This window comes from Mustela erminea, chromosome 15 (genome assembly GCF_009829155.1).
Source record: "Mustela erminea isolate mMusErm1 chromosome 15, mMusErm1.Pri, whole genome shotgun sequence".
Classification (NCBI taxonomy): Eukaryota; Metazoa; Chordata; class Mammalia; order Carnivora; family Mustelidae; genus Mustela; species Mustela erminea.
In genome coordinates this window covers 65,272,617-65,299,869 of record NC_045628.1, presented here as the reverse complement: position 1 = coordinate 65,299,869, position 27,253 = coordinate 65,272,617, and the positions used below count along the sequence as shown (strand labels likewise).

At 43.6% G+C, this 27,253-nt stretch overlaps 1 protein-coding gene across 1 annotated transcript in view; it reads right to left on the bottom strand.

The window, feature by feature from the left end:
• FOXO1 (forkhead box O1) overlaps positions 1 to 25,130 on the bottom strand; it is a 99,122-nt gene extending 73,992 nt beyond the window's left edge. The window contains exon 1 of the mRNA XM_032314322.1: positions 24,026 to 25,130. Within this exon, the coding sequence (XP_032170213.1) occupies positions 24,026 to 24,676 (651 nt within the window). The 5' untranslated portion in view covers positions 24,677 to 25,130. The remainder of the gene's footprint in view (positions 1 to 24,025) is intronic.
• Between the last annotated feature and the right edge of the window lie 2,123 nt (positions 25,131 to 27,253).

Here is a 27,253-nt window from a genome sequence, read left to right as displayed (position 1 = left end):
AATGGCTAATAACATTAGTATAAATCCTCGCAGCAGTTCCACATGCCGAGCTCACCCTTGACCTGAGTCTTCCAAACTCAAAATATGTCAATGTCCTTCCTATTTTCTCCCTTCTATAATCTCTTCTATGCTAAAGTAATGACAATAGCTACCATTTATAAAACACTTCCTACATACCAAACACCTCACTAGGACATTCTACATTTTACTGAATTCTCACAACTTAGAGGAGAATTACTATTCACATTTTCAGATGAGAAGCTACAGCACAGTGAGGTGGCTTGCCCAAGTAACAAAGTACTAAAGGCAGAAGTTGAGCCAAGCAGTGTGACCAGCAGAAACCAAGATTTTGGCCACTCTAGTCCACCGACTTCTCAGCAACTAGTACCTTTATGAGAATAACTTCAATCTATGGTTTAGATAACCAATACTACAGAATTTCAGAACATTCTGTTTCTCTATAAATCAATTATAGGCGAAACTAAAATTTTTAAGCACTTTAGAGTTATTTCCAAGCTACAATACACATGTTTATCTAGAGTCTACCTGCTTCCTTAACAATGGTATGTCTGCCTACTTTAACTGTACTTTTTTTTTAAAAAATTCTTGAAATTTCTTTTCCTACCAGCACAGTACAGTGGCAGAAAAGGTTGAAATACTCTCTTCCTTTCTACATGTAAGAATCATATAGACTGGGTTAGGTTAGGTTAGGTTAGGTTAGTCCAAGAGCAACAGTGGACCTGATAATTTAAATGGTTACTCTAGAAAAACATGTGAAGTCAGATGAGAACCTCTGATGACATCATCATTCTCATCATCATCATCATCATCATGTAACTTACAGAGGAACAGTAAAGAAATAGGAGGAAGACAGAACTTTAAAGAATAAAACAGTTTCACATCCTCATCAAGAAAAACACAAAGTGTTATTTTTTAAATGTCTGTTTCACGGCCATTATGTGTGAGGAACTAAACTCAGGTGTTTCCAGAACCAGGAAAGAGAAGGAAGAGTATTGCCCTACAGAGCTCAGAGCCTAATGAGACACAGGAAGCAAGAGACAAATCCAGGAGAATCTCCATGAGAAAGCACACCTGTTATGAGGAATCCAAGGGAGAAATTCCATTGAGGAAATCAAAAAAAGCTTATAAAGGAGGTGGTAAAAGAGGTTGTGTGGGAGGAGGAAGGAAGCACAGTGAGAGCAATGCGCATTCTGTGAAGAACCAGGCCTGGGATGAGCATTTTGCTAACACACACCTGGGGAACCCAAGGTCTCAGAAGGCAGCAAGGGTCCTGAATATCTATTGACCTCTTAGGACGATGAGGAGAAGAACTGAAGCAAACTTTATATCCATGCCATTCTGAGTTTTGCAGACACTTAATGATCAATAAATAAAGGGATTTTAGTATAGGGAAAATATATAGGGTAATTTTGCACAGAGCAAGGTTTCTCAATCTCAGCAGTATTAGCCATTTGAGACCAGATCATTCTCTGTTGAGGGGCTGTCCAGAGCACTGCTGGATGTTTAGCAATAACTCTGGCCTTTTGCCTCTAGATATGCCAGTAGTGACCCCCTCCTGCCCCATTTCCACAACCAAAAGTCTTTCCCTAATTGCCAAATGTGCCCTGGGGGGCAAACTCCTTCCCAGTTGAGAACAACCAGCCTAGGCTTTTATACAAGAATGCAGAAATACTTAGAATTTTTTCCTTTCTCCCTCTATCTGAAAAAATCTCTGTGGATAAAATGGATAGAGGACAGGGGAGACAGCAACCTCTGCCTCCTTACGTGGCAACCCCAATCTCAGCCCTCACAACAACCCCAGGAAGTATTATTCTCATTTCAGAGATGAAGAAACCCATACTTAATGAATAAGTTCGACTAAGTTCAACAACCTTGAATAAATTTGGTGACAATACTCAAGGTTCTAAACACTACTTACTGCCCCAAGGAGCCCTTTTACATAGGTAAATAGAAATTCTATCACTTTGGGTCGCCTGGGTGGCTCAGAGGGTCTGCTCAGTGGGGAGCCAGCTTCCCTCTCTTTCTGCTTGCCTCTCTACCTACTTGTCATCTCGCTCTCTGTGTCAAATAAATAAAATCTTGTTAAAAAAGAAGAAATTTTTTTAATAAAACAAGTATTACGGAGCACCTGGGTGGCTCAGTGGATTAAGATTAAGCCTCTGCCTTCAGATCAGGTCATGATCTCAGGGTCCTGGGATAGAGCCCTGCATTCCGCTCTCTGCTCAGTGGGGAGCCTGCTTCCCCCTCTCTCTCTGCCTGCCTCTCTGCCTACTTATGATCTCTCTGTCAAATAAATAAACAATAAAATCTTTAAAAAACAAATATTAATAACCTACATAATCTCATGCTACACTGGCACAAATCCTGTCCATCTATTATGAACTACTTGTTTAGGAACATCTAAAATACCACCTCTTCACACAAGCAACATACAGAAGCAGTGAAAAGAAAGAACCACTGTTAAGCTAACATGATTTCTTAAAAGTTATATGGGAATGAACATTATTTGGAAGCAAGATCCAAAGGCAAGTAGGTACTCACTGCCTCTGAACCACACAACTCTCTTCATACATATTGCAAAGCAACACCGAAACAATTTCTCTAAACAAGGGAAATCCCAGTAGTTATACAGGTCAACTGATGATCTAGTAAGAAGGCTTGGCAATCCACAACTCCTACGAGTTGCCAGGAGGGTGGTCTGGAGCAAGCCCCAAGGCCTCCCTTGGCCTCAGTTTCCTATCCATGCATTGGAGACACTGCCAAATGGTAAGGAAGACTGACTAGCACTTAGCGAAGTTTAGTTAATAGCTTGAGAATTTTGGGGCACCTGGGTGACTCAGTGGGTTAAGCCGCTGCCTTCGGCTCAGGTCATGATCTCAGGGTCCTGGGATCGAGCCCCGCATCGGGCTCTCTGCTCAGCGGGGAGTCTGCTTCTCCCTCTCTCTGCCTGCCTCTGCCTGCCTCTCTCTCTACCTGCCTCTCTGCCTGCCTCTCTGCCTGTCATCTCTCTCTGTCAAATAAATAAAAATCTTTAAAAAAAAAAAAAATAGCTTGAGAATTTTACCTCATCCTTGCCTTTCAAATGAGGACTCAGTAAGCTTTTTGAAGCTTAAGCTCACCCCAAGAACAAAGTCTTTTCTGTCCAAATGGGTCAGTGCTTGTTCTATTTGTCAACCATAGAGCATCAGCAAGCCAAGTCCATCTGTGAAAGGAACTACTTTCCTTCTTTTAAGCAGTATGTGGAGGGAATGACAGAGTCCCCAGCACAAAGGAGTAAAGTCCACCCATTCACCTACAAAGGAAAACACCGGGCAACTCCTTCTGGCCACACTGTGAGCCATGTGGGGTCACCTGGTCATCTCTTCCCAACCACTCATTAATCATCACCACAAATGCACTCTTTCCTCTCCTCAGAAGAGGAAAAAACCCACTAACCCAAAGGTTCTTTCCATCAAAGTACTTTGTCATCCTCAAGAGTTAACCAGCTTGAGGCGCCTGGGTGGCTCAGTCATTAAGCAGCTGCCTTCAGCTCAGGTCATGATCCCAGGGTGCTGGGATCAAGCCCAGAATCAGGATCCCTGCTCTGCAGGGAGCCTGCTTCTCCCCCTCTCACTGTGTCTCTCTCTGCCAATAAAATAAATAAAATTTTAAAAAAACAAAAAAGTTAACCAACTGGAACAGTCAAAAAAAATTTGTCTTGGGATTGCCAGTTTCTGCATTAACAGTTTAGATTCTGTTAATTAACTGATTAGTATCCATTAGTATTATTTTACCCTTGTATTTCCAATTTTAAATTTAAGTTCTAGTTCTGTTTTTTGTGGGGTTTTAAGATTTTAATTTATTTATTTGACAGAGAGATCACAAGTAGGCAGAGAGGCAGGCAGAGAGAGAGGGGGAAGCAGGCTCCCCACTGAACAGAGAGCCCGATGTAGGGCTCTATCCCAGGACCCTGAGATCATGACTTGAGCTGAAGGCAGAGGCTTAACCCACTGAGCCACCCAGGTATCCCTTGAGTTCTAGTTTTGTTCTCCAAGAGTCCAAAGATAATCATTCTCTCTGATGTAGCACAGTGAAGTGGTTGAAAGCCTGAGTTTTATAATAAATAACCACTGACATCTTGCTTGGTACCATTACTTACTACGTAACATTGGGCAATTCATTCTGTGCCTCAGTTTCCTCAACTAAAAAATGGGGATAGAGGGCACCTGGCTGGCTCAGTCAGAGAAGCATGAGACTCTTGATCTTGGGGTCATGAGTACAAGCCCCTCGGGTGTAGAAATTGCTTAAACGGGGCGCCTGGGTGGCTCAGTTGGTTAAGCGGCTGCCTTCGGCTCAGGTCGTGGTCCCAGCATCCTGGGATCCAGTCCCGAGTCAGGCTCCTTGCCCAGCAGGGAGCCTGCTTCTCCCTCTGCCTCTGCCTGCCACTCTGTCTGTCTATGCTCATTCACTCTGACAAATAAATAAATAAAATCTTTAAAAAAAAAAAAAAAAAGAAAAGAAATTGCTTAAACGAATAAATACTTAAAAAAATAGTAAAAACAAAAGGAAAAATAATTAAAAATGGGGATAGTAACAATATCTACCTGGTATGCTTATGCAATTGAATAATAAATATGCAGTCTAATTCCCATCCTCTTCTCCTTCCTTTAACAGTAAAACTAATCAACACTTGCTTGAATCCAATATACTCTCTCAAAGAGGAATGGAAAACCATAAAATTAATTTTCATTTCAAAAAGCTTACATGCTTCTAATGTGTTTGGTGCTTAAAATGTGAAAAGGCAGTCAAAATGGCTCAGTTGGTTGGGCAGCTGCCTTCGGCTCAGGTCATGATCCCAGCGTCCTGGGATCGAGTCCCGCATCGGGCTCCTTGCTCAGCGGGGGGCCTGCTTCTCCCTCTGCCTCTGCCTGCCATTCTGTCTGCCTGTGCTCGCTCTCTCCCCCTCTCTCTCTCTGATAAATAAATAAAAAATCTTAAAAAAAATTATTAAAAAAAAAAAAATATATATATAAAGGAAAAATAAATTACCCATATTTATAAAATCCAAATACTTTCCACCATTAACATCTGGGTATTACTTCCTTCAGATTTTTGACACAACCGGAAATTGAAAGGTATTTCATACAGTCAGATCAATTTATATACCATTTTATATTCTGCTTTTTCATGTTGCTAGGTATTTTCCCATGCCATCAGAAGCTCTTCCAAAATACAAAACAAGTCTTCCAGAATGTCCCTATCAAACTCAATGCTGTACTATTAGGAAAGATAGCTAGGTATTTTGGCTCTTTGGTTCTGATCTGTGCTTTTTACCTGAAAATATTCCATAGAAGAGACCCAGATGGGGGCCAAGGGGAGAGCCTCCCTCTGCCGGCAACTCCCCCTGCTTATACATGCTCTGTCAAATAAATTTTTTTAAAAAATATATAAATTTAAATAAATAAATATAAATATCCCAGGGCATCTGGGTGGCTCAGTTGGTTGGGTGTCTGCCTTAGGGCTCACATCATGATCCAAGGGTCCTGGGATCAAGTCCCACATTGGGCTCCCTGCTCTGCAGGGAGACAGACTGCTTCTCCCTTTGCCTCTGCCTATCTCTGTCTCTCATGAATAAATAATTAAATAAAACCTCTTTAATAAATAAACAAGAATATTCCATATAATCCAGAAGCCCATAAACGGAAAAATGAAAGCCCCAAACTCTCAGCTACTCTGAATTTTAAGTCCAACTGTTCTGATTAATGCTGAAGTGTGTAATATGGCGTAATTATACAGCTCCTGCTCTAAACACTTCCATTTGTCCTATCAAGTTCTTCCCGGTGGAATTGTTAACCCCATTTCACAGATCAAGAAACTAGTACAGCAGTGATGTGATTTATCTAAATATAAATTATCTGGTTACCAATCTGAAAACAGAATCCAGGACTCCTAATATTTACCACAATATTACAGATCTGGGTGAGGCTCTTGAGGTCATTTGATAAAACACAAATGTTAGGAATTCTGATGGCTCTGCAATGGTCCCAACATCAGTTCAGGAACACCTTGGTAATTTAAGGACATCCTTCCAGAGGTGTAAGAAAACTGATCTGACTAAAGACCTCCGAGCATGTTTTGCAGGCGCTGGCACTGGCCAGCCAATTAGACTATCTAAAATCACAGATGGGAAAATGGAGACAGAAGGAAATTAAAACACACAATCCCAACAACCTCTGATTAAGACTAGTATTCCTCTCCCACCTCAGCTCACCTCAAATGAAGCCAAGTAGGCAAAATTTCCACATCGACTAACAGAGGAACGTGGGAACTTCACCGCTTCTAACAGAAAGGGAACTATTAGGAGGGGTAGGGAGATGATGATGAAGGCAGAGACGAAATGAACACCCAATCCAATGCAGCTGAAGAAATATTCATAGCACAGTATCTGTACATGGGTCATCCCAAGGCATGTAACAGGTCACACATGCAATGCTGGCTCAGGCACTTCCCAAGCAGTTTACAGGAGCTTGGAGCCCTTAGCACTGGAGATGCCAACTCCATAAAGCCTGCCTGGTTTGATACGGTCAAATCTCTGTAATCAACAGACAAAAATGTCCATGCCAAGTATTAAAGCAAAACAGGGACAGCATTCTTGCTCATACTCATTAAAGCACAAAAACCATACAACCCTGCGATTTTTAACTCCTTTTACTAATGTACAGACTATGGTAACACAGAGATATATCAGAATGTGAAGTCAGCCAACACCATCCATCTCCAAATTAGTAATTTCTGGATTTAACACATGGGACGGGAAGGCTGCAAAGTCTGCTAGACCAGATTATGGCTCCACAGTTTAGGAGTCACCAATGCACAGCATGAAGATACACTTTTAACTCCACGAGGACAAGTAGTAACAGTATGCACCTAAAGGGACACCTGGCTGGCTCCGTCAGAAGAGCATGTGACTCTTTTGGGGTTGTGAGTTCAAGCCCCACAATGGTAGAGGTTACTTTAAGATCTTAAAAAAAAAAAATGCACCCAGAATTAACACTGATACAGCTGTATTTACTTATTATCTTGCACCTTTGTTGGTTCTCTCTTTCCAAGTGTCAAATACAGGTTAACTACACATCACATAACAGGATGGATTTGATAGTGCAGATTCAATGGAAATTGACATCTATACAACTAGACTATCTGATGCCAGAAAAGCTGTTCCCTTCCCTTCCCTGCCTATCTACCGGTACAAGCTGAATTTTAGTAAAACTATCTTTTGGGGCACCTGGGTGGCTCAGTTGGTTAAGCATCTGCCTTTAGCTCAGGTCAGTCCTGGGATAGAGCCCCACGTTGGGCTCTCTGCTCAGCAAGAGCCTGCTTCTCCCTCTCCCTGCTTGTACTCCCTTCTCTATCAAATACATAAAATAAAAATATTTAAAAGGGGGGGCACCTGGGTGGCTCAGTCATTAAGTGTCTGCCTTTGGCTCAGGTCATGATCCTGGCGTCCTGGGATAGAGCCCCACATCAGGCTCCCTACCCCACAAGAAGCCCGCTTCTCCCTCTCCCCCTCCCCCTGCTTGTGTTCCTTGTCTCACTGTGTCTCTGCTAAATAAATAAATAAATATCTTAAGGAAAAAAAAAAAAAAACCTCTTTAAAAAATATATGTATTTTCAAGACAGGTAAACACACAATTACAGATTTTTTTAGCTTAAAGACTACAGTACACTGAGTTTTTTCCATTTAGCTTACCCCTCTCAGTTACTCTCCTCTTTATAGGCCTTGCTTAATGTGGAACATGCTCTGATGAGGCACCGTACTACCACCCTCCAAACACAGGTTAGAAGCACACGTCCCTATGCCCCTACAGTCTACTACAGATCTTCTATGTCAAATGGCGGCAGCATATAAAAACTAGCACAGGCTCAAGCCACCCTCCCAGAAGCATGGTGCCCAAACAAGGGCACCAGCAACCCTGCTGTGTACTTCACTGGTCATTCCCCACCCACAACAGAAGACTAGGTTTGGGATTCTGTTTTGTCAACACATAGAAATCTAAGTCTTCTGAAAGCCTTATTAAAGAGTTAGAACTAGTTAGCTGGGAAAAGAATAATTATAGGAACTGGCTTCCTGTTCCAGAGGGAAAATAAATTAAGCTAATTCAAGATGGCTCCCAAATCCAGAACCAGAAGCAAGCCAGGGGTAGGGGAGGGAGGAATTATAGGCAAACACCTAGGCTTATAGCAGTGTGGGAAGTAAAAGATACTCAAAATCCGCAAAAGGTCGAAGAGAGGCTTCTGTTTCAGATGGGTAGTTCTAAAATTTGTTCGAAATGAAACTTCAGGGGCACCTGGCTGGCTCCATCAGCAGAGCATGCAACTCTTGATCTCGGGGTTGGGAGTCTGAACCCCACATAAGATATAGAGATTACTTAAAAAAAAAATAGTCTCCATGATTCGTCATACCTTCATTACACAAACTTGAAAGGAACTTGAAAGCCCAAGCCAAAATTCAAGAACTAGGAAATAAATGAGAATCCAAACACTTTAACCTAACTCCTATACAATTTGTCAGACATTAAATATTCTACTTATAAATACTTTTGAATGGGATTAGATCTATTAATAATTTAGTGACCATTTCCCATGGCAGTAATTGATACAATAGGGTTGTTTTAACGAAGTAAAAATGTACCAGTAACCAGCAATAACCTTGGAATAAATGTTTCACCTGATTTACATTAATAGGTTGGAGAAATTTATTCAAATTAAATAAATTAGGGGACTGAAAAAAAGAACGCAAAAAGGAAATGAAAATATAAGGAGGGGAGAAGTAGGAGATGATCAAAAAGACCCTTCTAATATAAGCCATTTAGATCTGTACCCTCAAAAGCTCAGATTATGTGGCATTCTTCATTTAGTGAATTAATTGAGACCAGATCAGATAGATTCCCTACATCCCACATTTTTAACTAATCTACCCCAGGTATCAGCCTTAGATGGGCCACGAGAAAATTAATGAACAAAAAGCCTTTTAATGCAGGGGCTGGGGGGTGGGAGGGCAGTAGCCAAGAAGGGTGTCATAAACAGGGTGTCATGATTTTCTGTTTAAAGCACTTAAGGCAAAAGTGGAATTCTGTGACTTCTAAAAAGGGAATACTGCAAAAGTCTGGCTTCAACACTTCTCTTTACCTCAACAAATTTTAGGTACTGAATTTTATGACAATTCGGAAGGAATAATTTTTGATGGAGGTTCTAACAGTGGTTCAGGAAAACAATCACACATGTAAACTTAGTAACAGCAAAACGCTCTCCTGCTCAGGGGAGAGGAGTGATATGTTCCCTTTTGCAGCTTTCTCTGCTATTGAGAGCATACTTAAGACATATAAAAGCATCACAAAAAGAGATTTTCTTTCTTCCTTTCTCCTTTTTTAAAGATTTTATTTATTTATTTGAAAGAAAGAGATCACAAGTAGGCAGAGAGGTTAGAAAGGAAGCAGGCTCAGGACCCTGGGATCATGACCTGAGCCCAAGGCAGAGGCTTTAACCCACTGAGCCACCCAGGCACCCCAAGACTATATAATACAGTATAGTATAATATATAATATATATAATATATATATTATATATATACAGTATATATAATATACTATAGTTTATATACTACTATAAATACAAGATTTCAAAGACCCTAAAATATCTAACTAGTCAAAAAATTAAACCCAGATCAAAAAAATAAATAAAACTAAATATCATTATAATATTTTCCTAATATTCTGCATTAAATAATTTTGTAGACTCAAACTCCTGTAAAGAGCACGCTTGTTTCTGAACCACACCCAGCAGAAATAATTAAGACCCTCTTTGTGTGGTTCAATTTTTATTTTTTTCCTGTCTTCCTCCACCACTGGTTGAAAGAGCCAAAATGTGTATTCCCCACACTATCACAGGAAACAAAGCAAGGGAATTCCATCTAAACTGAAGGATGTTAAATTCCCAGGCACAGCCAAGCAGGATGTCAAAGGTCATACCCCATATTTGGCCAAAGAAAAATACTATTAATATATTTATAGCTAGAACGAATAAAAAAATTCAAAAGCTATAACCGGAGTAAAGATGGAAGAGGCATTAAATTCAGAAGTTTTTAAGCCTACACACGCGTGCAGTCCCGGCGACCTCCAAGCTCATCTGCAAAATAAATATGGTCTAACAAGTCATTATGCTCTTATCAGTGTGCCCCTGACGGGACAAGCCCTGCGAAGGTCTGCAGGAAAGCTGCTGCTCACTTGTTTCAAGCCGGAGTAACAAAATAGCCTGAGGGAGCAGGCCGACCTCACCAGGAGAGATGCGCTTTGTGCAAAAGGCAAGTCACAAGACTCCAAAGTTTGCTTAATAAAATTCAATGTCATTTTTTTTTTATTTAAGTGAGTCCTTAAAACAGTCTCAGCTTAAAAAGGCATGTAACTAAAGGAGGGCTCTCCATTTCAAATCCCAGATATAATATTCACAGTTAAGGATCACAAAAAGAATTTTATCAGGAAAGGAATCCCTCTGATGCAGTACCTTAAAATCTGAGATGTTTAAAGTTTTCACTTTATGTCTCTGACACCTTTACTCTTTCTCCCGGTCCTCTTTAAAAGTTATCTGAAACACAAATGGGGGTGGGAAGTGTGAAAGAGCTTAACTGGAGGCCCCGAGCTGTCAATGGAAGGAGAATGACCTCAGCTCTTGACTTCCGTGACTACATGTGTTTTCCTTTTTTCTCTTCTTTCCTTTTATACAAACACAGGCGGAAGTCATGGTTAGTCTAAGAACCATAGCCTTCAACAGCTTGTCTTTGATTAAAATGTCTCCAAAATTTCATCGCAAAAGAAATTAAAAAGGGTCTTTCTACGAATGAATTCAGCAAATGATATAACCCAAGATCATTTACACTGTTCAACAGAATCACATGGCACAATAGCCATTATTTTAGTGTTTTTAAATAAAATATAATTTTATATTTCTTAGAAATATAATTTATAAACCATGCAATCCAATGGTAATGAATTCTGAAACTGACTCGCAAACATGCACCTTCCCTTAGTCTGCGGAGCAGAATGAACAAGTAATGTGAGCTACATATGTATCAATATAATATTCTCTCCATTTTATCCTGTATCTCTCTCCCACATCCTCTACCTTTAGCTCAAAATAAAGCAAAAATAAAGCAATTACACTAAGGAATGCAATGACAATATTCAAACTTCTTATTAAATGGCTTGAAACCCAACTAACCTGGAAAGATGATTCCAGAATATTTACTTCTGAGTTAAACACCACAGGCTAAAAGGATCATACAGAAGGTCTGTCTCTGAAAAAGTGAAAACAGACAGTGTGGGGACTAGCCCCCAAATACACAGGACCCATCTAAACACCAAAGTGTAAGCTTATGAAAGCTGTTACAACCATGCAACCGTGATTCTAAAATTTCTTTTTTGGTAATTCTAAATCCGCTTTCTTGTGTTCTGGGGGTTTTGTGGGGGGGTTGTTTGTTTGTTTTTAGAATGTCCTCTATGTAACTATTCAAAGATATCAAACGGCACTTCATGAAATACAAAGCACCTTAAGGAAATATCCAGGAATACTAGGATATAGTATTACAGTGCTACTAGAAAGCACTGAGATCACAGCTGGGGAAGTACCCATTACAGAACCAAAAAAGATGATGTAAATCACATCAAAACACAACTAATTACCGGAATTTTTAACCCTAACACCTTTCCTTAGTGTTTATTTTTTTAACTTTCCCCAATACTTCAGAAAATAGCAATAAAAACCATTTGGTGATCTCTTCTAAAATGTAAAGCTATCAAATACTGTGTTTGAAATCAGTGTCATATACATACCATCCCCCCCTCCCCGCCAAATACACAAATTTGCCGCCTGTTAATGCAAATATATATAATAGACATAAATCTAGGCTCTATATAATCAATTCTATTTTATGAATTCTAAGAGGTTTAAGAAACCACTTAAGACAAACCAGTAACAGAGGTGTAGGAATCTTTCACATTCAGTATATGCAAATGTTATAATGGGACATTAAAAAGAAAGGAGAAACCAATTCAGTGCCACAGATTACATAAAAGTCAGCAGGATGGTCCACAGGAAGCTTTCACATTCACTGCATGTAAATTTCAAGATGGCATGCATATCTACCCATCCAGAGAAAAAAGGTTTACATTCAAATTTAGAGAGATGCAACCAGCTTGGTACCCAGTACACAAACAACCTTAGATAGTATTTACAAGTTTGGCGAGTTCTCCTCCCCCCACTTCAGAGCTGGCCCCTCAGACTGAGAGACAAGAGAGGTTCCAGATGCAGACAGGTGATGTAACAGTTGCCTTCAGGTAGGTGGGTTTCTCCTACATTCAAATCACAGTATGGTGGGCTGAACCTGACATTGAAACTTCACTGGTGTGACAAATTGATGATTCTGCAAATTACAAGTCACAAATTCAAGAAACTACATCATCTCTGAAAAAAAATTTGACTGATTTATCCTGATGCAACCCTACATTTAAGGTTATATGAGAACAACAGGAAAAAAAATTCCTTTCATGTCAAAATAGTACAATAACATCCACATTTTGACTTATCACTACCTCAAGAATCTGCCAAAATAAGAGCCTCTAGCTAAACCATATGCAAACCATTTCCTTTGACCTTGCTTCCAAGCAACCAAACTGTCTAAGGTATTTGATATGTACTTGTACAGACCATTCCCAAATACATATGTGGTTATTTTGTTTTCAAGCTTTGAAGGACACAATATTTACAACCCTAGGAATTATGCAATTCATTTTAATTTCTCTTCAAATTGGATCTGAAATCCATTCTGTATGCAGGATGTATGTATTCTCCCATTCTGTATGCAGGGATTTCTCACCTAGACAACAAGATGGTTCCTCTCTAAAGACACCTGCATGGCAGGCTTTCTGCAGCATGAAACTGGTAGAGGAAAAGCACTAATTTTCTAGATTAAAAAAAGGAAAACTGGGGGCGCCTATATGGCTCAGTCAGTAGAGCATGCGACTCTTGAACTAGGGTTTGTGAGCCCAAGCCCCATCCATGGTGGGCACAGAGACTACAAAAGAAAAAAAAAAAAAAGGAATACTTGTGGGGTGGAGGGTGTTGCACAGGGAGGAACACGGGAAGCAAAGCTAAAAGGTAAGTGCCTCCCGGCCTCAGATAACCATTTGCGAGATACTGAAATGAAAAGATCTTTATCTGCCCAAAGAATCCATGCTGGTTCTCCTCTTCCTCCTTCCTTCATTAGGCCTCTCTCTTAGCTGGAGTCCAAGTAAAACTGAGAGGGTTAATCCTGCTCTTCAAGACTTTTCTACTGCAGTTATAAAATGCAACCACTGAGGTCCCCTCCCCTTCCTGAAGTCAGGTTCCTTTAGCTACTTTCAGACTGTTAACTCAGCAAACCAGTAATTGGAGGCCTCTCACCAGCAGTGCACAGGCAGCTCTGTAACAACTTCGGGATCCCCGTTATAAGGAGAAAAACATTTTGGTACAATAAAAAGAAGAGATTCAGGAAACTATGACCCATTTTCTAGATTTATGAGGAATGGCAATTGAGAAAACTCTGTTTATCCAAGAAATGTGTTTAATCCAACAAAAGAATACAGGCCACCCCTTCTTCCCACCCTCTTTCGCATAACAGCTCTCCTTTAATCAGAAGAGGTAAGCAGCATCTCCACAGCCATTAAGGTCACAGGATTTAGCATCAGGATCAGTTCCTAACTTAAGCCACACAAAGTGACACACTGTAATTAAAACCAGCATCAACTAGGGGGAGAAGGTAAGGCTGAAATCTTTTTTTTTTTTTTAGGCTGAAATCTTTTTCAAGGCTGAAATAGATTCTGTTTTCAGGTCTCAAAAATCCATACAGAGATGTGGGAACCAGCCACACTCACAAAGGTGGCAGCCTGGGGACTCCCACGTACGTGGCCAACAGGAGAGTGTACAAGGAACATGGGTTGTAGGAGATAAGAGCACACATCCCAGGTCACAGGCACTACAGTTGCACACCAATGCACCACAGGCTTTAGAAGTGGCATTCTCTTCTGGAGAAATGTGCCATCCACCATCCCTAAGAATTCAAGAACTCCTGTGACTTAGTGTCAGTAGGGATAAGCTACCTTGGAAAAAAATGACCTTCCCTCCCACAGATCTACAAATTGACTCTGCCTCTCGTCTTAGGAGCTAAGACCCCACATTGCTGTCCTTCATGATCACAACTAAGATAAGACACAAGTTAAAGGATGAAGATATTTTACATCTCTCTCAACTTACAGAATGAAAAGACCAAAGATGAGCTACAATTCTGAACCTCACTTGATCTCACAAGTGTATCCTGGTGTGCTACGAAAGCTATTTTGTCCACGTGGAATGTAACTTACACATTTAATAAAACCTCATAGTAGTGAGCTCTTTGTTTTTGATTCCCTGTCCCTCACTCCCCAAAGCAAGGTACCTTTTAAATGATATGCTGTCTGCTACTACAGGTATGTATATAATACTAAAATAGCTTTCTGCATTTCTTCAACACTTGTTATTTCTAACATGGCTAATAAGTTCTAATAGGTGTGAATTTGTGCCATTTGCTATCACCGAGTACATTTTATACTGCATAGATCTTTAAGTTCTCCATGAGCTAGCCAGGCTCACTCACACAAGGATTCAGGATGCACTCAGTTCCATGTCTGTCTGCCTGATATCACTTTTAGGTTTAGCACATCAAAATTTAACTCCCTTTGGATCCACTGAAGTATCTCATTATTACCTTCATCCTATACTAAGGTCAGTGGGTAAAGACGTATTTTTTTTTTAAGATTTTATTTATTTATTTGACAGAGATCATAAGTAGGCAGAGAGGCAGGCAGAGAGCAGAGGAAGCAGGATCATTACCTGAGCCAAAGGCAGAGGCTTTAATCCACTGAGCCACCCAGGCCCCCCGGGTAAAAACATATTAAAATGAGAAAGCTCTCAAGAATTTCTAGTATTTCGCTAATGCAATACTAGAACTGATGTAAATTTTGAGGCATCTTTTTAAGCCAATATAACTTTGCCTCACAATTGCCCTAGGTATATTTTGAGATTGCTAACTCCAGCTTTAGGATTTCTCATTTAAAATAATAATAATAATAATGTATAACAATGAGCTTTCTGGGGCACCTGGGTGGCTCAGTCAGTTGGGCATCTGCCTTCAGCTCAGATCATTATCTCTTGGTCCTGGGATCAGGGCGGGGTGAGGCCTGAGGCCTGTGTTGGGCTTCCTGCTCAGCACACGGTGGGGGGTGGGGGGTGTATGGTTCTCTCTCTCTCTCTACCCCTTCCCCCCCTCCTCATTCTTGCTCTCTCTGAAATGGATGAGTAAAATCTTTAAAAAAGAGGTGGGGGGTGCGGTGTACCTAGTTGGCTCAATCAGCTGGGCATCTGCCTTTGGCTCCAGTCATGATCCCATGACCTGGGAATCTGCTTCTCCCTCTGCCTTTGCCACCGCTCGTCTTCTCTCTCTCACTCTCTCTAATAAGTAAATAAAATATTTTAAAAAGATAAAACCAACAACAATGAGCTTTCCTTGTTTAAATCACTCTCCCAGGACAGAAAAGTATGAAGTTCAGGTTTTTGTTTTTTTGTTTTAAATAAACTCTACCCCCAAGGTGGGGCGCAAATTCACCACCATGAGATCAGGAATTACACGCTCCACCATACTGAGCCAGCCAGGCAGCCCCTAAATATTAGTTTTAAAGAGCAGACCAAACAAAAAGCTAAATATTATGTAAATGCCTACTGTTCATATACTTTTCTTATTTTTTTAGTGGGGGGCACAGGGAAGGGGTACAGAAGAAGAAAATCCCAAACAGACTCTGCCCTGAGCACAGAGCCAGAAAGACACGATCCTGAGAGCCTAAGATTTCTCCTCAGATTATGAACCCAGCTGAAACCAAGAGTCTGTTTCAAGAGTCAGACACTTGGGGCACCTGGGTGGCTCAGTTGTTAAGCATCTGTCTTTGCCTCAGGTTGTGATCCAAGATCCTGGGATTGAGCCTGGCACTGAGCTCCCTGCTCCACTGTGAGTCAGCTTCTCCCTCGCCCTCACCCCCTGCTTGTGTTCCCCCTCTCGAGGTCTCTCTCTGTCAAATAAATAAATAAAATATTAAACAAACAAACACAAAAACCAAGAGTCAGACACTTAACTGACTGTACCACCCAGGAGCCCCATGCCTACTATTCATATTAAATTAATTATATAATGTGTTCCATCACCAAATTCTATGTATGAATTTTAAACCAAATGTAATACCTTGTCTTTATTTGCATTCCATGGGTTTCTATATTTATATGAGCATCTCTAAGAAATTGGATTTTTTTAAAGTTTTTATTTATTTATTTGACAAAGACAGACACAGCAAGAGAAGGAACACAAAACAGCAGGAACACAAAACAGCAGGAGCGGGAGAGGAAGAAGCAGGCCAGATGCAGGGCTCCATAGCAGGACTCTGGAATCATGACCCAAGCTGAAGCAGACACTTAACGACTGAGCCGCCCAGGTGCCCCCGAAGAAATTGAATTTTAAGAACTAAAAATGTGACCATATTTTCATAATTTCTTATTTTATTAAAAAATACAATTTCATAGAAAAATTTAATCTATAACTTTTTTAAGAGGATTTTTTTAAAAGATTCTATTTATTTATTTGACAAATCACAAATAGGCAGAGAGGCAGGCGAAGAGAGAGAGGAGGAAGCAGGCTCCCTGCTGAGCAGAGAGCCCGATGCAGGGCTCAATCCCAGGACCCTGAGATCATGACCTGAGCCAAAGGCTGAGGCCTTAACCCACTGAGTCACCCAGGGGCCCCAAGAGGATTTTTTTTTAAGATTTTATTTATTTATTTGATAGAAGACACGGTGAGAGAGGGAACACAAGCAGGGTGAGTGGGAGAGGAAGAAGCAGGCTTCCTGCTGAGCAGGGAGCCCAATGCGGGGCTCCGATGTGGGGCTCTATCCCAGGACTCTGGGGTCACGACCTGAGCCAAAGGCAGACACTTAATGACTGAGCCACCCAGGCACCTCTGTAACATTATTTTCATACTATATACCAAGTCCAATTTCAATCTGACAATAGTCTACCTATACTTTTTCAAACTTCCTAGGTTTTACGTATCACTCAGAGAAACTGATGCTCCCCTATTTGCATGCCTTTATGAATGCCAAACCATCATTTAGAAAATCAATTTAAAAAATAATCTGATGGGAGGCACCCAGGTGGCTCCGTCAGCTAAGTGTCTGCCTTCAGCTCAGGTTATGGTCCCAGAGACCTGGGACTGAGCCCCACATCGGGCTCCCCACTCACTGGCAAGCCTGCTTCTCCCTCTTCTTGTGCTCTAATAAATAAATGGAATCTTTAAAAGCATAAAAACATGATGGATAGAAAAATGGATGTGCCAACAACAGATACACAGTGAAGCAAGTACAATAAAATGTTAGTCATAGAAACTAGATGGCAGGTATACAGGTGTTCAATGTAGAATTCTTTCAACTTTGCTTAACATTTGAAAATTTTATAATGAAATCGTGGGAGACTAACATCCCATTTTCAAGGTCCATCTCAATAGCCAACACAGAACTCAGTTTTTCTTGAAGGCACATAATCCTTTCTACAGTGTATTATACAGTTACTTACTTGTCATACCTCATATATCCCTACAGGATCCATGTTTAAATCATTTTTCTATCATTCAGATACATCTAATACAACATCCTGTAAACATTCATTATACCAATAATCCAATAATCATACAACAAATGGAGAAAAAATAAGATACTGTGACCATCTCCAGAAAATAAAACCATCACAGAACTTTATAGTTATACTAATATAAACATTATCACATTGTGAAAACACAGAAAGCTAAAATAGAAAAGATCCGTAGTTCAAGAAAAACTTTTTCCCAACCATATATTTACAATATAACTGCAGGCATTAAAGTTAAGTTATAATACAAAGCAGCATGAAATCAAGAGATCACCAGGCATTCACTATAAGAAGGCAAAAATGCCTTCAGGCAGGAACCAAGACTGGAAGTTGGCAAACAGATGTGTGAGCTTTGCATACTAAGCAAAATTTTCAAAACCTCCAGTAAAGGCACAAAATGATCCAAGTCCTGGGGACACGATGGTTTTTTAGAACTTAAAGAAGAGACCTAACCTGTAACAGGTAGGGGTCAGGAAGTCAATGTCTCAGCAGACTGAGAAAGAAGAGGGGAGAGACTCTGGGCACTGAACAGCATGAAAAGAGTGTGCTGAAGAGGACTTCCAAGTCTGAAAACTAGGTAAATGGTTAACTAACTAGACCACTAACCAAATCAGGAAACTCAAGATGGGAACCTCATCTCAGAGTAAGAGGAAATACAGCATGCTTGGGTTTAAATGTGTTCAATTTGAGGTGAAAGTGGGACATTTATGGCCTTTAAGTAACTGGAGACCAGGACAATAGAGGGGTTAAATTATCTAGGGGGGGAAAAAAATGAGAAAAAGTCTGCAACTTGTCCTGGGGTATCTTTAGGTTTGAGCATAGAAGAAAAAAATTATAAATAAGTGAACCAACTGGAGGAGAAGCCATACTGTCCATATAACTGAGTGCCCAGTCAGAATGGACTGGGTGGTCAACGGTAAACTGCAAAAGGGGAAGACCTGGACACTCCCCTGTCAGCCTTAGTGACCTCTGACCATAAAGATGGCAAGCTTCAGCAATCATCAGAAACCAAAAACTGGGGGCTACAGAAGCTCATCACACAGCTCTACCTCACTTTTTTTTTCCTGTAATAAATACAGCCTGAAATAAAGGACACTTGTTGAATTTCTGTCCTTATTTAAAGTAATGCATTAAGGTGAAAATTCACTACATAATAAACTGGAAAGGGACAGCAAATTTAGCTTTCTGATCTTATTTGGCATAATATCAAAACTAGTTCGCTCTTCTTAAGAGCTTATGTCAAAGCTATACAAGGATGAATAAAAAAGAAAAAGAGTGGGGAGAAAAGCATCCCCCCAAAAAAGCCTTCCAAGTGGCAAGAATAATTCAAATCAAGTCTCAGTAATTGCAGTGCTTACCCCACAAGTTTATAAACCATACATAGACTGAGTGGAATAAAGTGGGATGCCATGAAGAGGGTGGTTTATTAAAAACCTGAACCACGTGAAATCACTAATATATAAAAATCCATTTTCACATTTCGTATGTTCCTTAGAAGACCACAGATAACAAGCAGTAATTCTCTGCAAAGAATTTCTGCAGCACTGACATGAGTTCTGTTAGTCCTTATCAGGAATTTAGCAAAAAGGGTGAATTTCTCCAAACTTTAGTGCTCTTATATACAGCATATTCACTGGAACACAAGCCCTCACCCCTTAGACAACAAAATAAAAACTTTCCAAGTTCATCCAATCCTCTGACAACTGAGAAGGAACCCATACTAACTTCAGAATCTTGTACACAGCAAGAAAAGGTAGTTATCTGACCCAAAGGAGGTCCCCGAGGCTGGGCCAAGGGCAGGTCTCTACAAGTTGTTATTATGAAGGCCAAGGCAAATGTTGAAAGAACCAAGGCTAGATCCACTCTACTCAATGTTCCAATGCTCTGTACAACTAAATACTCCTTTGCCCTCGCCAGTCACCACTGGGTTTACAGTGCTTCTCCAAAAGGATTCCAGGAAGCCCCAAAGTTATGGCACATACGGGGGGAGGAAAAAAAAAAAAACAGCTGATTAAATTCCCATGATGCCAGTTTACTGGGTAGTTTCCAAGGGCAGAGTGTTCTAGAAAAATGCAAATAATTCAGGCTCTCCAAAGAAATTCCAGGCAAATACAGACAGCTGCTGTCTTAGAAAATCATATAGAATAGTAGTTTAGGGAGCTCGAATGGTAACACACAAAAACAGGCAAAACACTTTCAAGCTATCAGGGATTCTAACTCACCACTGAGTATTCCATCCCCACCCCCCAGTTTATATGTCCCTTAAAAGATTCTCTGTGCAGTATATGGTATCTAGCCGTATTTGTGCCCACTGCTAATGTAATAGCTTCTAAGTTATTGTGGGGCAGGGGGAAAAGGGTCTCAATGTACTTTAACCTTTTTTAAAAATTTACATGAGAATTAAAAATGTCTTCTTTCCAGTATCCAAATATTTGCCACTCTGAGAAAATAAAATCGGGGGGGGGGGGGACACAAAAAAAATAAAAGTCGCCACTCTGGCCACATCTCTCCCAAGGACCTGCCATAAAAACATAGGTAAAATAAAAATAAAATTCTGATAATCACCAATGAAGGGATTCACACTTGACACCGACACCGATTTTGGAATTTCTGGAAAAAAGTACCAGCCGTAAGAACTGTCCCATTAGTCCCACACACCTTTTTCAGTCTTCAGCAAATATGCTTATCAATTTTGCTGCATTAATTCCCCTACTCATTTTTAATTCTCTTACCTCATGCTCCCTTCCCCAAATACATATACGGAAATTGTCACTCCACTGTAAAACAAGGTTTTCTTTAAGGTAACTTCAGTAATAAACTGCAATTAGCCTCACCAAGAGGCCATTCTTTAAGTCAAATGTGAGTATGCAGCAAGAAAACATCTGTCATCCCTGTGCCAAGGACTCTGTAGGATTTAAATCACTCACCTCCAAAATGTGAATTTTAAAATAAAAAAATTTTTTTAAAGTACTGTCAGTTCATAGGCCAAATTAAGAAAAGTCATTCCAAACCAAATATCTGAGATATATAAAACAATTTAAAATTTTCTTTAGGTATCAAGTCTTATTGTTGAAACATTCTTTTAACCCAGGTGTTCCAAATAATGTCAAAACAAAAAACAAGAGTCAACTTAAAACTGCCATTAAAAGGGGGGAGGGGAAGTGGAACCAGAGCTCACAATACTACTTCCCAAGCTCTAGAAAGCTCTCTGCGGGTGGGAGGGTGGGGGAGGGGGACAGGTCATGGAAATGAAGTTTCACTATTTATAAATACTGTACATGCTTTAAAAGATCCCGGGTTTTCCAAAAGTTTTAGCTTCCACTTTGAGTGTAACCTTATGACACTTATGGCCAATAACAAAGCAAGTGTAAAACAGATGTAATATACCATCCCTACAAACATAAAATGCACATCCCACAAATACAACTAGTGTCTAAGGAACTAGAAGTTTATGAACTCTTTATCAGCTTTTCAACTATTCTGTCCTATGCAAATGACTTTCAAAATCTCTGGCAGGCCCCAGGAAGTTAAAGCACAAGAAACTGCATTTAATTAAAGATTCAGTCTAATTCCCAGTAGTAAATCACAGGAAATATTTAGTTCCAAACCAGCCTCTCCTCAGTTCTAAAAGTTAGGTTTGGGTTGATTTGCATTTTAGAATTCGATTTCTTTTTTAAGCTAAAAGTCATAGTAAAATGTGTCCCTTTTATGAATCTGTAACAGATGAGTCTTTCAAATCTGAGAAACTTGGTTTTAACAACTAACTCATTTTTATGAAAACTCTAACCAGAAGACCAGTTATGAGTTAGAATACTTAAGGTTGTTTCTTTTCTTCTTAAAATATCCTTTTACTCAAAGTGAAAATGCACTTGCTGTAATCTGACTTGTACCAACGGACTCTCACTACACCTGAAACATTTACTCACTTGAGAACAGCAGCCCGCTCCCTCCCAAAGCCCCACTTGGTTTCCACCAGGAACTGTCACTGGGCCTCCAATTCTGAACAAATAGTAACAATTCTTACTATCACTTGATGGATCTTCTACCTACAGTAAGTGTATTTTTAAAGAAAAAATTAGAATTCCATTTAGGTAAAAAAAAAATTATAACAAGAAAGAACCTAATAAAAAAAAGTTTGGGGCTTTGATTTGGCCTTAATATCTATTTTTTTTTAAAAGCACTTAATCTTAAAAGTCTAGGTTATACTCCTAGTTTAAGAAGAATACTCTGATTTAAGACCCTATGAGAGGCAAAACTAAATATAATCCCCAAACAATGCCCTTCTCCATCTTTGAAGGAAAGCACTCCAGCAAACTGAAGTAGATTGTATCCATTTTCCAAGGACATAAAAGAATGGTTTACGTACACACGGTACTTTCAATGTTCAAAAAAAAAAAAATTTTTAATGGCAAATAGTTTATAATAAATAGGTCAAGCAGGGTTGCCAGATGAGCAAGTCAAATACTTAAACTCAAATGTTAAGTAAAACTGGATCTGGATTTTGTGACTTGAAAGAATACATACCAAGCTTTTTCAAACAGTAAAACTGCACGCAATGCCTAGGAATGAGATTGTAAGTAGTTACTTTTACTCTAAAACACACGTTGGAAAAAAATAAAATCCTGGCTCCTCCTCCAGGAACTTCAATAAGATATGAGTAAGTTAACCTTTTTGACACACATTAACCACAAACATGACAGCGTATGTAAAACCACCGTGGTGTAACCAACTGCGTAGCAAAGATCAATCTTGATTATGCTACACAGTCAGGATAAGGGATGAGGAAGAAGTTCTCAACTTAACTTTCGTATGGATCCCTCCACCTGCGACACTGAGAAACCGTCAGCTTCAGAAGGCCACACTGCGAACGGACCCCCGGTAAGCCTGCCCACAGCCTGTCCTGAGAGCCCCCGGGTCTTTTCGACCCGCAAGTAGGGAAGTACCTGTCCCGGCCCTGAGAACCTCTGAGTCTCCTCTCTCTGAAAACTAAGAAAGAACCAGAGGCGCCTCATCTATAGTCCTCTACTGAAGCAGGACGTCCCCACACATTCCTTTCATGCGCACCTCCACTCCCACTCGCCCGAAACGCTTGTCACAAAGACCCCTGCCACGTCTGTACTTCCACGCTCGGTAACGCTGAGGTGGCAAAGCGAGAGAGAAGGTACACACATCTCCAACTCTCGTCACCCAGAGCAGCCTCTTCATGCCTAATTAAAGGCCTCGGACCATGGGCGAGGCCAAGTTTGGGGGCATTTCTTGCGCAGAGAAGTGCCGGCCACGCAGCCCCGCAGCCGGGCCGGGAGCTGCGCACCGCCGCGGGGCGCGCGCTGGCCCTTTAAAGGCGCTCTCTTCCTACGCCTGCGGCCCCTCCCTCTCCATCGCAGCTCCAGCTCCCGCCCCCGCCCCCGCCTCCGCCGAGGGTCACACTTGAACTTTAGCTCTCCCCGCGCGGCCCAGCGCCCGCGCTGCGCAAGCGGTGGCAGCCTCTTCGCACGTGTCGGATGCACTACCTCCAGCTCGGCTCGCCCGGCCTCCTGCACTCGCGGCCACTTCGGATAAAATAAAAACAAAGCAAAATGCACACCGGCCTCCAAAAACTGCGCTGCCTGCCCCCAGGGGCCGGCTGGGGACCTGTCTGTCCCCTCCACCTACAGCTCGGTGCTTGGGCGGCGGGGCCCCCGAAGAGCCCCGCCGCACCCTCCTCCGCCCAGCGCGGCGGAAACTGCTCTGCTGCGTAGCCCAAAGCTGGTGGGACGCGCACCGCAGGAGACCGAGAGGAGCCGCCCTCACCCCCCAAGGTCCTGGAGGAAAAGGAGTAATGGCACGAGTCCCCTCCAGTCGTGGGGGAGCAGACCCCAGTGAACCCCTTCCTCCCCCCACCGGCGAACTTTTCTGCCTTCTCTGATGTCCACTTCTTACCGTACTTTTTTCACTCCTAATTCCCAAGTGAGCCCCCTTCCCCGTCCCACTCGAACTCTCACTTGAGCGCGCTCACACACACTTATTCCTGTCCCCCGACGGGTCCCAGGCAAGCCCACCACTCACGTCTGCCACTTCTCGCGCTCTCTCTGCACGCGCCGCCCGCATGCCTTGCACTTTGAGGGCAAGCAAACTTCCACAGTGGCCCCGTCATGTGCCCCACCACGACCTGGGGTGGAGGCAGGGCTCCCCGCGCCCCCTCGCTCCCTGTCCAGCCTTGCGCCCCGAGGCCACTCACCTTCCAGCCCGCCGAGCTGTTGCTGTCACCCTTATCCTTGAAGTAGGGCACGCTCTTGACCATCCACTCGTAGATCTGCGACAGCGTGAGCCGCTTCTCCGCTGAGCTCTCGATGGCCTTGGTGATGAGGTCGGCGTAGGACAGGTTGCCCCACGCGTTGCGGCGGGACGAGCTGCTCTTTCGCGGCTGCCCGGCAAGCGGCCCGGCGGCGGCTGGGGGCACCGGCGGGTGCTGAGACAGCGGCCCAGGCGGCGGAGGCTGCGGCGGCGCCGGGTGCAGGCAGCCCGCCTCCGGGCTCTGGAAGTCCCCGCAAAGACCCCCGGTGGCAGCAGCAGCGGCCGCCGCCGCCGCCACCGCTGCGGCCGCCGCTGCGGCCGCCGCCACGGAGCCGGGCGCCTGCGGGAAGTCCCCGGGCTCCTCCAGCAGGCTCAGGTTGCTCATGAAGTCAGCGTTGACAGCGGCCGCCGAGGCCGAGGGCAGGCCCGCGGCGGCGTCGGGGTTCGCGGCCGCGCCGCCCGACGGCGCCGGGCTGGAGGTGGCCGAGTTGGACTGGCTAAACTCCGGCCTGGGCAGCGGCCAGGTGCACGAGCGCGGCCGCGGCAGCGGCTCGAAGTCCGGGTCGATCTCCACCACCTGGGGCGCTTCGGCCATGGTGACCCCCACCCCTCCCCCAGCCGCGGGAGAGCCAAGGGGTCGAGCGCACCACACGGGGCCGAGGGGGAGGGGGTGCGAAGAGCCGGTCCGAGATTTGGGGGGGCGAGGTCCGTGCCTCGAGCCGACGAAAACCGGGAGGAAGGCGCGGCGGAGTGGAAGCGCGAGCCCCGAACTTAACTTCGCGGGTCCATCAACATCTAGGCTCTTCCAGGTCCGCTGCACCGGCAGGACTGCAGGCCAGAGTCACTGGGCCGGACAGCGGTCGGCGTCGTACTCCTGCTGACAGGGCCCGCAAACAGGAGGACGGACGGACGCAGCGGGCCGCTCGCTCTCCCCGCGGCGCGACCGCGGCGCTGCTGCCTGTTGAATGTGGCGGCGGCGGCGGCGGCGGCTGCAGCGACTACGCTGCCGCCCGACTTACGGGATCTGCCGCCGCCCCCCGCCCGCGGCGGCGCGCGCGCCGGCCCGCCCCTGACGGACAGCGCGCGCTACCAATGAGCGCGCGGCGCCGCCGCCCAGGCAGCCAATGGTCGCCCGCCTGGGCGGGGGCCGGTTTTCCACCGGGAGGCGGCAGTGGTTTGGTGGGGGGTAGTGGGGTGTTTTTCTCTTTCACTCTCTCTCTCTCTCTCTCTTTCTTTCTCTCTCTTTCTCTCTCTCTCCTTTTTCTTTTTTTTGGATCTCTGTTTTTATTTTCTGGTAATTCTCAAGTGTTTCTGTGAGTCTCTCGCCCTCTCAGTGTTTTGATTGCTAGGAGGCAAACCAGCGTGGAGGCGGCGGCGACACTTTGTTTACTACTGAGGAGCAAAGCCGAGTACTCGGGAAGCTCGAGTGGAACGAGTCTCTTGCTTCGCCTCGACCTCCTCTCGGGGCCCAGAGTGGGGCGGGGCGGGGGCCGGGGGAACGCTCCTCGCTCCGCCAGGCGCTAGGTGGGCGGCGGAGGTGGCCTCGCGGAATTCTACTCAGTCGCCCCCCTTTTCAGCTCCACCCACGATTCTTTTGCAGAGAAACGTGGGGAAATCGGTGCGTTTTGTGTTTGTTTTTTGTTCTCTTTCCCTGCGACCTGTCAAATTCTCCAGCCCCCACGCGGGCTGCACAGCAAACCTCCCCCCGCACCAGGGTCCCGGCGGTGGAGTCCGCGCGGCGGCCGCCCTCCCCACGCCCCCGAGCCCGGAACCCACCTGTCCGCAACCCCAAGCGGAGCCTCTGCGGTTCCCTCTGGCCGAGGGCCAGGCGTTCAGCCCACCAGCCGCCAGCTGGGTTCACTCCATTCTTGACCTAAAAGGCTAGAAATGAGGGAAAGGGGACTCAGCGCGGCCGAAGACAATCCTATTTCACATGCACACCCAGACTCAAGCATCCTAGACCTCATTCCCTCTGTGGGAACATCTTCCCCTCGGCGGGAACCTCAGACTAATAATCCAGGGGCGGCGGGGGAGGAATCAGAGAAGAGCATGTAGACAGAACCTCGTCACTTTATTACTTACCCCCAATACACTTCCACTATTTGCTTGTTATTTCCTTGCTGTGGAAGCTGGAATTGGCAAGGTGTCGGTCGAGAAGTAAAAGCGCCCAAAGGGTAAGACGAAAGCCTTGGGGCTCAGCCCTGCCCCAAACCCAGTTTCCTCTAAACTGTTCGCCTCGAGTGTCAGTAAGCCCATCACCCACCCAACCCCACGTTTGGGCTCCCGGTCCTGTGAAGATCAGTGGGGCCAAAAGTAGGAAGACAATGATCCCTGTGTGCTACGGAGCAAAAGAAGCAGTTTTCAAGAAACAGGGTTTTGTTTGTTTGTTTGTTTTGGTTTGGTTTTTTAGGAAGAATATGGAAGGCATTTCCTTTCCTCGGGATGGGATCCCTCAGGTTGGAAGATTGACAGAGTCTTAAATATCTTGTGCAAAATGAGGGCTCAGTGGATTAAGCCTCTGCCTTCCGCTGGGGTCATGGTCTTAGGGTCATGGGATGAGTCCGATTTGGGGCTCTCTGCTAGGCAGGGAGCCTGCTTCCCGCTTTGCCTCTGCCTGCCTCTTTGCCTACTTGTGATCTCTCTCTGTCAAATAAATAAATAAAATATTTAAAAAAAAAAAAAGAAAGAAAGAAAGAAAGAAAAGCAAAATGACAGCTCCCAATTACTTTAAAAATCCCCTTTTCCTTACAGGTTTAATTCTTCAATTAAAAAAGTCGTGTCTAAAAAAACTTGGGCCTCCTTTACAAAAGTTTGAAAGAACTTAGAGATTTATTTCTTCCTTTACCTTCTCACTATCATCTCCCTAGTTCAGACCCCTATTTCTTCATAATCCACTTATCGCAAGAGCTTCCCACGGATAATGGGGGGCTGGGGGAGAAGGTCGTGAGCCTGATGGATGAAGGATCGGGTTAGTTCCCACCCTCCTCCACCTGTGGTCTCTGTATCTACTATCAAACTTGGACAGTTTGGGCCTCCTCTGCCAGCCGCTAGGGGACCTCAGTAACCCAGATGATGAGCTCAGAGGAAGGAGGTTAATGTGGAACTGTTGATACCCTCAACCTCGCCAATCAAGCTCTGCAGAGGCAGCCCCCATTCAGATGGCCGCACCCTG